Source organism: Aphelocoma coerulescens, chromosome 3 (assembly GCF_041296385.1).
Source record: "Aphelocoma coerulescens isolate FSJ_1873_10779 chromosome 3, UR_Acoe_1.0, whole genome shotgun sequence".
Lineage (NCBI taxonomy): Eukaryota > Metazoa > Chordata > Aves > Passeriformes > Corvidae > Aphelocoma > Aphelocoma coerulescens.
In genome coordinates this window covers 34,111,809-34,128,812 of record NC_091016.1, presented here as the reverse complement: position 1 = coordinate 34,128,812, position 17,004 = coordinate 34,111,809, and the positions used below count along the sequence as shown (strand labels likewise).

The window sequence follows — 17,004 nt, the reverse complement described above, 5'->3', positions numbered from 1 at the left end:
TTAGCAGAGCCAGCACTAACACAAACCAAAGCAGTGACAGACCTGTCCTATTTTGGGCCACAGCTGTAGGACCTTCCAAGGTCTACACCAGAAGAGAAGCAACACAAGCCATTCTTTGCCAGTTCCTCTTGAACTCTGCTGCCTCCCTGTCTGCAGGACAAGCCAATGCCACAGCCTCCAATACCCTCAAACCACAGAGCCTTTCCTGTGTCTGTCCTGTCCCAAGCCTGCTCAGGAGGCCACTGCAAAGCAGTGGCTACTGAATGCTGCACAGCAGAACGTCCCACCTTGTGCCTACACCCAAACACCTCAGGTGTGGAGTCACTTTATTACATATGCACTCAGGAGCTTCTGAACACGGGTTTACGGAGCAAGAGGCACAGTTTCCACACTGCTTCTAAAACATTTACAAAGTTATGTCATTTTAAAGAAGTTTATAAAATTTGCAACTAAACATATGGAGCAGAAGTGGTTTTAGAAACAAGGTGACATGAAGCCTTTCTCCCCAGCTGCACTTTAAAAATTCAAGAGATATTATATAATTTCACCTTGAAACATTTACTCAGCAGATATTTTATACAGATGATGAAAACATTAGTCAAGGAATGACAGGAGAAATAATATCCCACTCCCACAGTGACCTTACTTACGGGAGATTGGCATGACATGTAATATCAAGGTTTCTTAAAGATACTAATTACAGACATAAATAACCAGAAAAAATATCAAACACTCATTATTGAATACAAATATCGCTGGTTTGTAAAAATATTTAATATGAAACAGTGTTTGTGCAACATTGAAATACTCTGGTAATTAAAATGTACATATTCTTTCACTTAGTGTGGGTGGACCAGGCAGCCAAGTGCATTGTTTGTGAGATTCCCTGCAAGGCAATAATAATTTGATTTATTGGTGAGGCATGTTTTGAGAAGAGCAGAAATTGAATTCCAAGTGAGTACATGCTTCCTACTCATGATTCTAAGCTTCAGAGGGGCTCACATAATAATTCAAGCCAGGATTTATGTTGTTTCTATTTAACTTGTTAATTGCTGGATTATAATGACTGCACTAGAACCAGTTCCCAAAGACTTCAAAATACTAGGTGTCTCAGTTGGCCTCTCATCTCCAGCAAGGAATCACAAGGAAGCTATTGGGGAAGGAAAAGGATGGAGAGGACACCATTCCCTATGTAATTACAGCAGCCATGGTTTTGAATCCTATAAGGAAATAAAATGTAAAGAAAAACAACTATCCAAACACTCCCCATTTACTAAATCAGTAACGAAGCATGGAAGCATACTCCTCAAAGATGCTTCCACATGAGCAGAAGAGAACACAGAACATCATACAGTTAATTTTCTTTTTTCCTTTTCCAAATGGCTCGAGAGAACTTGACATCAGTTATGGTAAACCCATAGACGCTGCCCAAATGCCCATTTTCTTAGCTTACTCCAACACAATTTCCATTCTTTCCCCTCCTTTGCTCTCTCACCATACCAAAGCAACCAAAGATAGAGAGCCATTTCATATTTAGAAGATAAAGAAAACACAGATATAAGTAAAAGGAAGAATAATTTCCAGACAGTAAATCATGCCTGATAGACTTTGACATGCCATGAACAGTTGCTCTTCTCTTGCACAGGTTCCAAAAACCTCCCTGGTTTTGTGCTTCTTTGGTAATACTTTTCAGCCAGAAGGAAAAATGTTCCTCGAGATGGTGGGTTGGAAGACAGCCTCATTCCCAATTTACCTGGCAGTTCAGTACACAAATGAATTCCCACAACTAGTGCTGCTATATTTCTTGCATCATCCTGTCTAAAAACTGCACTATTTCAAAGGGATTGTGGGGAAGTGGAGGAATTCCTTCATCCCAATGCAAGAATTATTATTCCCTGTGTGCTGGGATTCACAGCCATTTAGATATAAATGACCTTGAACTGACACAGAAAGATGACAGAATGAGCAAGCAACTGAGAACTCTGGAATCATTAGTTTTGCTGTTAGCTTTCCACTGAATTTAGAGATTTCTGTGAATCTCTCAGCATGAACATTATTCCCCTAAGACATTTACTTCTCTTAACACAGGAACTGACTCTCTCCCTTTTCTTTTACCTCGTGTTTATCAAATTAGAGCACTGGAGTTAAGCAGCTTCAAATACTCCCTCTTAAAAGCACCTCTTACATTCTAAGATCTATAAGCACACATTTGTACTTGCTAATGTGACAAACATCTCACTTCACACTTTCTGTCAAGAAAAGAGAGTTAAGCCTGAAGGCAATTATATAGCCCACCTAGGTATTCTGCTCAACAGTCAGGCATCTTAGGAAATTTCCATTTTTTGTACTATCTACAGCACACAGGCAAACTGCTTTCTAATCTCTCTTTTGCACCAAAGGAAACCAAACTATTGAATATCCCCCAGACAGCTGACCTTTGTAACAGGATCTTTAACCAATGAATGTTCAATATTTTAACTTTCATTCCCCAGCAATGCTATTTAGGGAGCCATCCGAGGCCTCTGCTGCTCCCAAGGTTCCTGCCTGCAATACAAAGAGAAATGTACTTTTTTTTTTTTTTTTAATGCCAGTTGCCTAGCAACCAGCCTAAGCTTTTGCAAGGATACCAACAGAAGGAACAGCCTAAATCATAAAATTTGTCTGCTGTTGCTGCAGAATTATGTATTAAATATATTTATAACTTTCCTTCTAACCTTCTGGAAAGCTGTATGTTGGCAATACAGGCATGGCTGAGTCAAACTTGAAGCTCCTTGAAGCACTTAGAGACATCTGCTTTTGCTGCACTGTTTAAATAAGGGGAAGGATTCCTTTTTTTGGGTGCAGCACAGATAGGGGCAGCTCAGACGCTAGCTTGTCATTATTTGGCTATGACCAGTGTGTATCAGCAACTTGCTAAGGGCTCCAAAATCAGAGTTCATGTCTGTGTAAGACTGGTTTCAAAACCTTAAAAATGCTGCCAGCACAAGCTTTGGGCAAGGCTGCAGTATCTCCAACTGCTGAGCAGCCAAAGGGAGCACAGTGACACTGCAAGACTAGCTCTGGGAAGAGCTGGAGCTTTGTCCCTCAGAAACACAGCTGAATGACAGATGCCAGGAAGGATTCGATTATTTCCCTCAGTAATACACCAGACACCTCCTGAAGCATTACACAATTAAGAAAACCATTCAGGTAGACATACATGACTTTTTTCCTCCCCTTTGCCTTAAAAGGAACAAACAAAATGGGTAAGAGCAGAAAGGGGTGTTTTGTGTAGCTGAAAGCAGCTTTATCTGCCTGGTTTTGCAAGGTATCACACTTTGGAGATTACATCCCCTACTGCCAAGCCTATCCATCTATACGGTAATGTTGACTACGGTCCCTGTGGTACCCTCAGTATGGGCTAGAGGGGGCTGGGGAGGGTCAGCAACAATGCAGTAGTTTCTGAAGTCACACAACTGCTGTCCTCAAGGCAAGCACTGAGCTGACTGTGCTCTGTAGGGCTGGAGAGCTTTGCGGCTGGCACCACAGGACCCCATAACCACCATCAGCAATCCCAGTACAAGGCCTGCTGAGCATAGTCCTTGCCTTCAGGTACCTGCTTCCAGCTCCACTGAGCTCTCACAGAGACTTTTCCCCACAGACCCTTCAACTGTTCCCAAGCTCTTCCTTTATTCAGTCTTGAGGCACTTCATCCCCTCAGTGAGTACACAGCTGAGGGGTGGAAAGCAGATTATCCTCTCCTAGTGGGTACTCCAGACTTCCTTCAGCTGGCCCAAGGCTATATTATTACTCAACCCCCCTCTCAAGAAACACACATCCTAAACCTCTTCACTCACTAACCAAGCTGTGTTGTGGAATTTTTTCAGGCAGAGACGTTGAACATGAGTGTGGAAATGTTTCCATGCATTGCATACACTGATGACAATAAACATCCACTGTACTTCAGAGAGAAAGACTCACAAGAGTTGAATGGCTCAATTAGGGCACCCAGCACTTCTAGACTACGCAGACTCAGCGTTCACAGAACAATTTCACAGCTATCCTTGAAGAATCCCTCCCTCACTACCCTTAGTAAAATGGCAAATCAGTGTCACCAAACACAAATCTTGTCTCCTTGTGTGGTAGGCAGAAGACAGGCACCAATATTACTTCACGTTGTTCAAGGCATGTATTTTAACACTCACAATGTAGATCTAGGAGACTTTCTTAAGTACCATAAATTCAAGCTAGAGCCTACTCACGATGCACTTCTGAGTCTCTACTCCCAGGGAGCTCCAGTGACACTCTGGGACACCCAGACTAGGTCCTGTGTGAGGACAGTAGGTGTGGAAGGGGACAGAAATCTGAAAAGGGAACATGCAACTGATCCAACTGGTCCAAGGCCAAGGAAATGCTTGCGAGTGCACAAGGACCCTATTACACATCCCTTGTGCTTGTAATACATCATCTAGACACTATGATCATTTTGCCTCCGACTTCAGAAATGTCGGTAGAGCTGTCCTAGTCTGCAGGAGAGCTGTGTGCTGGTAACCTCCACGACCTCCAGGGAAAACTGTCTAGCTGGAAAGCAGCAGCAGAGAACCAGTCTAGCCCAAGCAAGTTCTCTTCACTTCTGCAAAGACTACAAAGTCTTTTGCATTGTGTAAAAGAGAGTTTGGTCCTTCCTTTCCCCATGCTGCTCAATACTGGTCACTTTTTCAAAATCTTGAGACGAGCAGATGCAACTGTCTGCACTGGTTTTACTCTGGCAGCAGGACAGTGGCTCATTTCATTGCCTGAGGACTCTGCCAGATGGCATCCAGCTATCACACCACTCGCCACTCAGACTCCAGCCTGTCCACGCATGGCAGCAGAGCCAGGGAGCTGCGATGCCCACTCAGCCTCCAGCTGATATTACCACATAGCCAAGGTTATTACCAGCACAAGCAACTTAAAGCATGTGTGAAGAATTCAGCATTCAGCACCACAGGAACAAGGGGTGCTGCATTAGAATGATTTAAACCTCTTTGGCCTATTCAGAACTGCACACAGGACATCTCCCACCATGTCTTAGCCATTGTCTAGGCTTTCCCAGCATTTCCTTTCCCTTCCCATCTCAACTTGCCTACAAAAGTATTTCAAATATAATGGTGGATTTTTTGTCATTTAGATATACATGCCTCTCTTGTTCAGTGAATATACAGCTCAGTATAACAGGCATCCCTAAGAATGGGTTAAAAAACAACCAGACCACACCATCTTTCTCATTATGCAAGTTGCTGAGAAACACGGGAAAGTAAAATTGCTGTCACTCCATTATTTCCACCACTTAAGTGGATAAAAGGCAGACAGGAAGGTTATGCTTCTCTGAGTTTTTTCATTCACTGTTTTAGGAAGCCCCAAGGCCTGTAGGAACTTACTGAAGTGATGTGCCTATTTTTGTTAAGACACATGCTTTTCAGAATAATGTGTAAACTCAAGCCTACACGTTGTAATGAGCCAAGGTGGCTGGCTTGACATTCAGACTGATCTCTTGTGAAAAATGACAATCACCATTTGGCAATTTTTTGGCTGGCAGAGGAAGAAACTACATTGAAATATGACTTGATTGACTTCATCTGAATACACAAATTAAACATACCTCTGGTAAAATTCAGCATAGAATAGAGGGCAAGATAGGATTTTATGGCACTTTTAAGAAGGTCAGAGTTGAAAATCCTAAAAACACATTAAAAAAAAAAGAGAAACCAAAATTTCCAGCATTTACAGGTTGATAAAACTGTTCCTGTCACGCCCAGGATTTATGAGCACAATTTGCTGTACTGCAGAACAAGTAATGCTGCAGGATGTGAGGTTTCATTACCAAGAAATGAGATCATGAATTGGCTGTGACTGAGACAGGTGAAAATAGATCTTCACCTATAAAAGCTAAAGTGTCCTCTGCATTCTGCAGTCTAGACTGACCACACTCTTTTCTCATCAGTTCTTTCTGCTACACTGGAGCACTTGCTTTTAAATGAACTCCATCCTGCTATCAAGCTGCAAAGCAATATAAAAATGTATGCCACATCTCCCGTTGGCAAGATGACGCATTGCAGAGTATATGACAGGAATCCTCAGGGAATACTTCGGGATTAGAAGTGAAATACTGCACAGATGGGATTGTTGGGTAAGGGAATTCCCTCTGACCCACATAGGGCTCAGAACATTTAGCGCTTTTACATCAGTAGGCAAGATCAGGACATTTTACCTTGTAAATATTTAAAGTGTAGGCAAAAAGACATGATGTACTTGAAAATCTGAAAAGATAGGACAGTTACAGAGATTCAAAAAAATAAAAAAGAGCAACACAAATATCTAAGTACCAAATATTCTGTAACATGTACGGAAGGTGAAGAGGTATGCAAACATAGAAGGACAAGAAAGGAATTGCCATGCAAGTTGTTAGAAGCTAAAGATCAGGCCCCAATTCTCCATGCTAACCTAGACTGAAACATAGTTATTCTCTGCATATGCTCACTTTCAACCATCAGCAGTTAAAAATCTTGCTTTGCTCTACAGCAGATTACTAGAGCTACAGCATTGTCTGTCGTTGAGAACCAGTTTACACAACTTGTAAAGCCAAAAAAGCTCCCAGCCAAACCCCGTGTTCATGGTAAGATTCTGTGCCTTTCTCTCATGGCCTATGTAGCCATTGTTGTCCTCAGTATCAAGGAATCAGGCACCTGGAAGACTTGCAGAAACACAGAGAGCAGGACTGTGCTAATTCCAGCTGAATTCCAAGGTGAGCTGGACATGACACGTAAGCCCCCACTTGACATAGGTCAGTGCAAGGTATTAGCACCATGGCACCAAGCTCATTGTTTAAATATTCCACTAGCAGCTTCAGGTTTCCTTATACATGATTGAGTCTAGCCATTGTTTTCAAGCTTGGAATTGGATTTTGAAATGCTTGCACTGAACTTCTGTAGGAATCTGTGAGGCACTTTCCGACTAAAGATCTCTGTTCAGCTCCCTGCTGATCTAACATGCATTGCCAAAGCTTTGGTATCTCATAAATCAGCCAGATCTGTTATATTCAACAGGAGATAATGATGGATTCCCAGAACAGAGTCAGAGTTTACAAGGTCCCACCCCCTGGTGCCTCACAGAGGGGTCACTACAGATTTGCCTAGGGTGTTCCACAGTGATTTAGGCTCTACACAATCTCCACAGGGCCCTTTTTCCAGTGCTACACTGTCCTTATTTTTTTCCCCTCTTAATAAGAAACATGAACTTGCGTTGCTGCAACTGGATGCCATCCTTTCTTGTCCTAGCCACAAGATTAACGCCTTCTTTTAAGGGCCCTTGAAGACTTGTTTCTCTTACACTTTTTTCTCCCCTTTAAGGTGAAAAAAATCATTCTTTCCATAGTACCGCTTACTATACCTACTATACCCTTAGTCACATCTGGTCTTTATTAGATTTTCTGCCATTTTTCTGAAGTAGAATGCTTAACAACAGTCTTCCAAGATAAGGCCTTACCTATGCTCACAGAAGTGAAGGAATCCCTTCAGACATCTTCCAAGCTCTGCAGCCACTTTCACCTCACAAGAAGACAATTTCTTTACAAGAGCATAGATTCATCTCCTATTTCCATGCCAAGGCCACTCTTTCCAGCTCAGCTTACAGCCATAAAGGGCCAGCAGTAGCTGTAATTTGGCAGATGAATGCTAGTTGGTGGTCTCCACTCAGGTCCACATGGATTCCTGTACACTCCATGGGCACAGAATATAGGACCATATTAGGTGGTCTACTCTGCACAGCATCAATTTGCTCATACCTCCTGAAAGGGTAAGTGGGGACTCCAGAATGAACTGGCAAAATTTTGTACCATCCACATTTCCTACAAAAGTCCACTCTTTTTAAGACTAATAAAGTAAAGCTCCCGTTACCTTTGCCTGCTTTTCACAATCACATTTCAGCAATCTCAGTGGTTTACTGATGACTTCCACACATACCACACTAATTTAAAAAACCCACTTATGCTGAAACACACAACCATGCCAACATTCACACTGTTTCTTTTTCTAGAGCATATTTTGCACCAAGTACTTTAAAAATATTAAACCTTACAAGGTCTCTACAAAAAAACATTAATATTTCCTTGATCAGATGGAGAAACCACAGCTTAAGTCAACTGCCCAGAGACACACAAGAGTGAGCTGACGGCAGTTTTAGACATCAGTTCTTTCTTATACTAGGCCCATTTATGCTGAACCTGCAGGCAGTGGACAGCTGTATAATGCTTTTCAACCCACAGCTATGCACAAAATCCATTTTTCTCCTTGATAATGAGAAAAAACACTACACAGAAAGAACAGTACTCAATACCAAACACATAGCCCTGATCACAAAGTGCAATCAGAGACTAAAAGGAGAGCACTGTCCTTTCACCGAGCTGCCTGATGGCACCTATGCCCACAACACACGACTCTACACATTCAAACAAGTCATCTAGATACACTCTTCCAGAGGAAAATGTGCCCTTTCTGAGTCCCTTGGTTTGAACCTTACCTTTCCACAAGCTACCATGGACAGGGCAAGCTGGTACCAGAGGTGAAATTCACCAAATGCAAACTTCATGGCTCTCTCCAAGCACTGAGAAAGAAATGATGAAAGAAATATCAGATTTTATTTATTTTCCTTCTTACACCTTTTGTCAAGACTGCTGCTCGGGTCAGGAAACAATCTGTTGTGGCCCTGGAGACCCAGGTGATATTTTTTTTTTATCATTTACACTTCTCAGCTAATGGGACTTGCTAGTGTACATCATCACTTCAAAAGGCAGACACTTTGTTCAAGTGCCTACATATAAATTACACTAATGTCTCAAACAGCTCTGTGTGCATTTCTGGTCTGTGCTGCCATAGCTCTGTAGGTGTCTCTGCTAATTGCTAACTAGCACACTCCACGTGCACCTTCCCCACAGAGCCACCACAAAGAGGGGCTCTGCCAGCGTGTTCGGAGGGACAGCTTGGGCAGAGACCAGGGGAGGTACCTCAGACAGCATCACATACTGCCCTCTTCTGCCCAGAGTGATGCTGAGGAGGTCGTAGACTGCAGAAGCATCCTGGAGGCTGACGGCTCGGTCATCCTGCTGCTCGGGGGCTCGGCTGATCACTGCATCCCGGTTCGCCTGAGCACAGACACAAGTGAGGCATCAGAAACCAACAGAGCAAAACAGAACTGACTCCTCCACAGGAAGCTACACCCACCACTCACAGCATTTTGTTTAAAATCATCTCAAGGTTTTTTTCTTTTTAAAGTTTATCCCAACATAAGGAAGGTGTTTCCACAGAGGTGCTTTCTACCCACATGAAGCAAACTCAAGAAGATAGCTGTATCTGCAGGGAGGAACTGCTACACATACCTCATCTGGATTTGTGTCACAGAATTAGAGCATTATGAAACAGACCTACCAGATCCCATTTCCTCGACAATTAGAATTTCAAGGCCATCCTTAAACCATCTTCCTTATTTCCTCAATAATTAGAAATTCAAGGCCATCCTTAAACCATCTTCCTTATTACTTCAACTGCCTGCAACTGTGATAACTGCTTCCATGGTTGATAATTTATCTTCTACATCTACACTAGATTTCCTCACAATAGCATCCATTTTTGTTGCTCTTTTCTGCTACTCACCTTTTATTTTTTAATTTGAGCAGCTTGCCTAAGTAATCAGATTTGCCTGTCATCAACTTAAAGCAATGAGAGATTTGGGCAATGCAATACGAAATTTATTTTTTTTTTAATATATATTAAATATGTCTTAATTTTGCTAATCTATCAGTACACTTCTGGGCCTAGATCAGGAAGAAACATTACTTTTGGCAGAAAACAATCAGTTTAGCAATTTCCGAGGCTGTCCCAAAATGCCACATGCCACAGACTCAGATTTACCACAAGAACCCAGCCCTTTGTGCTTCTGAGCACAAAGAGGGAGACTACAGCTCCAGAGTAAATGGAAGAGTCCCTCTGACTCCCAAACACAGAGGACCTGACCCAGACTGCCCAGCCTCTGGGAGAGGCAGTGCTGGATGCCACTGAGCCTGAGCACTGACACCACAGACACACTGCCCTGGGCTCCTCAGCTGAAAAGGGTGCAATATCAGACACTCAGGTCTAGACATCTAAAAGATCAGAAAAATTAAGAAAACTGCCAGCAATTTCACCTTGAGCAAAGACAAACAAAATGTTCCCTCCTTGAAACAGGAAGGTTATGAGATTTATTTTGTAATACAACTATAATCTTGTATCTATTTCTTTCTAACTGTGGGGAGATTTTTTTTTTTTTTGTAAAAAGGTTAAACATGGGAATTAAGTGTAACAAAAATTTCCAGAATATGCAGCCCTTAAAGCCCACGCATATTTCGTTGTGATTAAGCTGCAGCTGTTTCATTATGATTTTATCTGTGCAATGCCCCAGTTCCAAGCACTCTTCATCACAGCCCCCAGCCAAGACTGCAAACACAACTACTGACAACTAACACAATCTCAGCTGAGAGCTAAATGGTGACTGCAGTTAAAGGCAAGCTGACAGATCAGACCCAGCCTAGTGTTTGCACAAATAAACTTACACCAACTCCTGCAGCCACAAAAGCATTTTTCTTTCTCATGCTACTGCAGAAGATGTAATTTGTGCTTAAAAAAATAGTTCAGAACAACAGATTGCATGACAAAATGAAACCAACTTTAAAAATTCTGCAACTAGAATACAGAGGCATAGTTTATCTACCTTTATTTATTAGCAAAAATAAATAAGAATAAAAAAATAAATAGATGTTTAAGCTCTGTTTGGATTGAACATAAGACTGCTTCTTTAAAAGGAAAAAAGGAGTTAAGTAAAGGCATGTACTGTATGATCCTTATTGCCAAGTGAATCCTCCTACGGTTTTTTCTGCACTGGTTACACAGTTATGACAATCGTTTGTAGCAAACAGCTACTGAGCTAGCACCCCCATGCTCTGTAATCATCAACCTCCCATTACAGTCAGCTACAGCCTGATGCTTTTTTTTTTAACTGGATGCATTAGCACATACAGAAAATTAATTAAAACTCATGACTGTCCATCAAGTTTTGCCACAGATACTGGTACTAGAAGGAAGAACACAGCTCAATCCTGCAAAAGCAGGAATATAGGGTATATTACAAGGATGCAACATTCTAAAACTGCAGTCATACTGAACATACTGTACATATCATATTTTACCCAAGACAACAGTTAAATGCAACATATGCATAGGCATGATGAATATTCTTTGCAAGAAGGTCATAAACCTGCTGATTTTGTTCAAGCTTTTAAATCTCAAAGCCATAGAAGGTCTCTGCAATCTATCACTCTCTATGCTTGTATGCATAAAAGTTGCCACTAGCAAATTCATTGTTACTTCTATCTCAACAATTTCTTCAATACTGAACCTATTCCCAACTGCTAATTCCATCTGCTCTAAAAAAATAAATCAAGAGCCCACATTATCACAGAGACATAAAAACCCCACAAACCTCAAAACCAAAAGATGCAAACCTCATAAAAAACTGACTGAACAGTAGCAAGAATATGGAGTGTGTCTAACACAATACCATCCTAAGGCTCAAGGTACCACTGCCATGTACGTACACAGGTCAGCAAAGGGAATGTGAATCACTGCTTCCTGAAACCCAGTCAGGAAAATGGCATGTTTCTGTGACCCACCTCTCACAGAAGGCAGGCTGCTGTCACCCAGACCACTATTAACTTTTTTTTTTCCTTTGCCTTTGTTTACATTTTTGTAAGTACTAGTTTGTCAGTGAGAAATCCTGAAAGTCACTGGCAAGTACAGGTGCAAAACAGTTGCAGAGTTATGTAATAAAGAATACACCCATTCTGTGGGATGGGGAATTTTACCTACAGAAAGGTACACAGAGAGGTACCTCATTTTGCATTTGAGAATGTAAAAATTCTAAGCTATTAACAACACCATTTTTTCAATACCTGTGTTTCTGTTGTGTCAGACCACTAGTTTTCCTGAACACAACTGAGAAAAAGATTATTTGTACAACACTGGTCTCAAGCAGCGTATCCATAACATGAGCAGCAATTTCAATTTGTCCTACTGCATTATTTCCTCCTCCTCCACTATTAGCAGCAGCAAAACATAGCTACTAATACATTTTCAACACCCTCACCAAGACTATTCCCTTTAAGCTGTTCCCATTGTCACACAGACATGCCTCAGGGCACACAAGCAGGATGGAGAGAGATGATGAGTCACATCATCAAGAGAAGCTCTGTTCAAGGCTGTTTTGTGGGATGGAGAAGGTCACCAATGCTACTGACACAAGCTTCACCACTGGGAATTAGCATAACTTGCATTATAAAGGCAAAAACATACAGTCAATTCCCCTCTCTTAAGTATTCCAAGGTAATCGAGCAACCCAGAGTTGCATCACGTTTGCATATTTTGGGATGCGTTAGGCACAATTAGCTGTGCATTTAGGTGGCTCAGACATGACACCAATCCTGTCCGGGGAGATCGGACACATTTTGTAGTGAGGCCAGACCTAGGACATTGAGCATCTTCAGCCCCCCTTTCCCCAGCCCAGTGACACAGCCCACCTACAGGCCACACATGCCCAGGAGGCTCCAGCCCAGGCTGGTGGCCCTGAGCTAAGCCAGCATTCAGCCATGTGGCGTCTCTGAATCTGACAGGCACAGAACCTGGGGGTCAGCAGGGCCTTTCAGTCTGGCTCCAAACACAGCAATGGCACTGTATGGGACTTTCAGACCCGTGCTGGCTCTGACAGCCGGGAACACTCTGCCTTTGCGAGCACCTGCTGTGCTGAGCTGCACGCAGTCTGGACCTTCCCATCCACACACACAGTACGCTCACCTGCAAACTGGGTAAGCCCCCTGTCCACAGAGGATTTGCTGTACATCAGTGATGCTTATTTATGGCTTGTTTATTTCAGGAAGAAAGGAAAAGAGCCACAGCAAATCCAAACAGCCATTACTTCAGCAGTTATTACGCACACAGTTACGCTGCAGAAAATTAAATTTTACCACAGTACAAAGATGTGCTTCTTAATAAAACGTCAAGCAATCGTACAAATTACAATAGAGTATATTCCATGTAGCAGCCCCTTCTCACAGCAATTAGCTATGAAGTATCCTTTAATTGCTCACTTTGAAACATGGCTTCCCCTGCTTTTTTCCAAAGAAGAAAAAGAAAGCAATTAAAATCTTTAATGAGTGCCTGCTGCCTGCCCCCTAATTCATGGGCATTTGAATGTTCAACTTGTGTCTTTTCATAATAGACATAATTGCCAGATCCACTGCAACCCATCTATACAGAACGGCAGCATGTTTTACACAGTGTACTGTAATAATGTAATTGGTGTGATTCAATACTACCATTAAGAGAGAAAAACAAATGCTGTGTGTGTAAGATTGACAACAGGCCTTTGAAATCATGCAATTGATGCCTTTTCTGCTAAGAGCTGGGAAATATTTATACCATATCCTTTGGGTCGCCCTTCTGGTTGTTTTGCCTGTACTGCCAACAAAATGAATGAATTCTTCATAATGGCAAGAACCCATTCAATGGATGAGGCTACAGACTTTTTACCTAAGCTATTGATCATCTCTACACAGCACCTGAAGGTTTCCCTCACTAACATATGCAAAGAAAATATTCAGGGTTGACTGCAAAGCTGCTGTGAAAATGACATGTACATTAGAACAGGGAGGACTAACCATGCCCCAGGAACTCAAAAAACTTCTCTCAGAGAGATACTACAACTCATTCCACTTCAGACCAGAAGCACAGCAAATGAAAACTTATCTCCTTGTGAACCGCATGGCATCTGTCTCATTTCTGGTAATCAACAGACCACAGGTTACTGGTGCCCAATTCAATGTCTCATCAAAACAGCCCATTATAACTGCTTATTAAATGTGACCATATAGATACATTTTACATGTTTCAGGTGCATTCTAACACCTTGTACTGTAGCAGAACTAATTCTGGAAACATCACCGAAAGCAACGCAGACATACGCCCCCATCCAAAGCAGCCAAACGACCCTACACGAAAGGAACAGAGAGAAGCAGAAAGTAAGGAAGGTTGTTTATGGGTACTATCTTGGGTTTTGCTAACAGCTACCTGGATTTAGAAAGCTATCTTCCAAGAATTTAAATCCTCCTTGCTCATTTGAAAACAAGACTTACTGCTGCAAAGCAGAAGAAAGAAAGCTCTCATACCCTGTTCTCCAGCAACTCACATTAGAACCACTTATTCAAGAGGTAACTAGCAGAGGTAGTGTATTTCCCACTAGAAACATCCTGCAGTCCATCTCTGCAGGTCCCAAACACATAACTTTGCCTTGCAAACCAGTTAAGAGACAGCCAGATTTGCTACTGTAAGTGCACAACCACGACTTGGCAGGAACCAACAGAGCAGGCAACCCCGTCCCCAGCTGTCTCTTTCAGCTGCCATAGTCCAGTGGCCCTCAGTAAAATAGTCATGATGGGAATCCAGCTGTTGTATCATCACTGGGCTTGGTGCCATTTAAAAAAAAAGGAAAAAAGGGAAAAAAGGAAAAACCAACCTACAAAAGCAACCAGAGATTCTTCTCCACCAACCTATTTGTTGGACAGCATTATTTTATAAAACTAGGAACTGTAGAGCTAACAGGTTTTATTTATTTTTGTGCTTAAAAATACATGGGTTTAATGTTCTGTTAAAGGCATGCTCACAGCCATGAGTTTGTTCTCACCAGTAAAAAGAACAGGACAAGTCCCAGTATCCTACTTCCCCCTCACCATCTGTTCCATGCTCTCAGGCCCTCCAAGGTCAAATCGCCTTTAGGGATTCAAATCAGAGATAAGATGGGGATGACATTTCTAATCTTTGCTACACAGACACAGAATTTATTCGTTTTGGATACAAGAAGCTTCATTTCCAATATGAGTGAATACAGAGCCAAAAAAACCAAACCATGTTACCTGGTATGTTTGGTGGACCACATCAGCCAAAATCCCCAGCTGTAAGAGCCAGCACTACCAGCACTGAATAAAGGCATTTCAGACTGTATGTTGGACCTCAGATTCCAGAAGGGAAGGTTTCTAAATGCAAACTAAGAACTTTTTCTTTTTTTTAACCTCAAAAGTAAACACAAAAAGTAATACAAAGTGTTCCATTCCTGGCTCTGAGAAGCTTCTGGGTAACTTTAAAGGCAGTGCAGTCAACTCTGAACACTCCTGAGAATGGCTATTAAAATAAACAAACCTGCAGCTAAGGGTTAGTCATGCCAAACCTCCTGTCTACACCCTGCAGCTCAAAGCACCAAAGTCCCTGATGGTGGAACCAGTCCTGTTCCCACTGGTAGGTGATGCAGAAAAATCACACTCCAGCAAGTCACAAGATGTCCTCAGTTCTCCTCACAAACAGTGTCACTGGTTTAGATGGGTTAAACACAGTAAGAAGGACGACTAGTGGTTTAAAAATAGGCAAGTCCATTTTTCTCCAACATGTGATAGGAACACATCATTCTGCCACAGCCTGAGCTTGTAATGGCTGTCACCAGCTGGCCTTCTTGGTCTGAAGGAGAGCATTTTCCCCCTCTCAGAAACACAGCCCATCCATAGCATAACTTATGCTATACAAAAGGAATGAGAGAGTAGCCAGGAGGCCCAAACTCCCATAAAGACAGCCCTGACTGTGGCAAGCTTCAGGCTGCCTGATTTGTTTCACTAGATTCCCACATGAGAACTGTACAGCCAAAGGCTGTGACTAAGAAACAGCTGGCACAGAGAAGGAACGTTTGCCAAGCTCAACAACCAGGATTCTTTTCATTGTTTACTGAGATGCCTCAGCTTATGAAAATAAGACTCCCATTTTTAACAGGACATAAAGAACACAGGAGGCAATTCCTGAGAGTGCCAGGGCAAAACAGGCTACAAGCTTTCACTGTGTTAATACATCCACAGAAGCATCTTCAGAGTCATGAAGAGGCTACCATGTTATTTGGCTATTTGAAAACCTTTTACGTACACAGGCTCAAAGGCAGAGTGAGTGAAATAATGAAGGAACCCTTAATTGCCCCTTTATTCTCATTTCATCCCACCATAATATGCAAACTGGCTGCCTTGCAATGCAAGGGAAAGTGATAAGAAGTAATCACAAGCCAGGACCCTCCATCATTAAGAGCCAGAGAAGGTTTGGTGAGAAATAGGGTCTGGCTCTCAAGAACCTCAAGGCAATTTCCTGCTTTCCCCTTTACAGGAACAGTTCTACTCCCCCATAAGATCTCCTTGGTAGTCACACAGATCCTGGCAAAGTAGATGTCAGCTTCACCTTAGGAAGGCAAGTCAAACACAAAAACAGAGTGAATTTTTGCAGCAAAGGTGTTCCAGGTGTATACTTCTTGAAAAAGTACCATGTCTCCTTTTCAGCACGTATTTACTTTGAGGTTCTCTGATGATTCATGCTCCTCCCCAGTACATCTTTGCTCTGTGTCCCCTCCAGAGGCTGACAATTTTTTCTGTCCCTCCTTCCCCTAGTTTTGTCCCCCTTCAAGGTCATTTTGGAGTGGTAGGAGTCAGGAATGGGCGTGTGAAGAAGCTGTTTGGATTTACAGTCCTGCAAGAGAGTTACAATGGCCTGGCTGCCCTTTGTCAGACAGGAGAAGTACCATTCTGGTGAGTTTTGTTCTGACAGACTGAAGTGCCAGAGTAGCCAACGAAATTGCTTACTTCTGTTTTGTTTTAATGGGTTCGTAATTGTAAATGCTGAAAGAACACCTAATCCAGCCAAAATCCAACTATGTTGCTTACTGGCCTACAGAAACATATCATTACCACTTGGCACCGACATTCTCTCCAAGAAGGAAAATGTTTTATCCAGTTGTTAACATCATATCATTAGGGAGAGACCTCAGTTAGAAATCTGCTTCCTGTTAACTCATTCCACAACCTTCTGTAAGTTTTTTAAAGAAAAAGAA

General features: G+C 42.2%; 1 protein-coding gene across 5 annotated transcripts in view; it reads right to left on the bottom strand.

Annotated features, from left to right (window-relative positions):
- TTC7A (tetratricopeptide repeat domain 7A) overlaps positions 1-17,004 on the bottom strand; it is a 190,653-nt gene that overhangs the window by 119,913 nt on the left and 53,736 nt on the right. For all 5 annotated transcript variants that reach the window (XM_069009784.1, XM_069009786.1, XM_069009785.1 and 2 more), the window contains 2 exons: positions 9,020-9,157; positions 8,536-8,619 (listed from right to left, as the gene is read on the bottom strand). In XM_069009784.1, the coding sequence (XP_068865885.1) occupies positions 8,536-8,619; positions 9,020-9,157 (222 nt within the window). The remainder of the gene's footprint in view (positions 1-8,535; positions 8,620-9,019; positions 9,158-17,004) is intronic.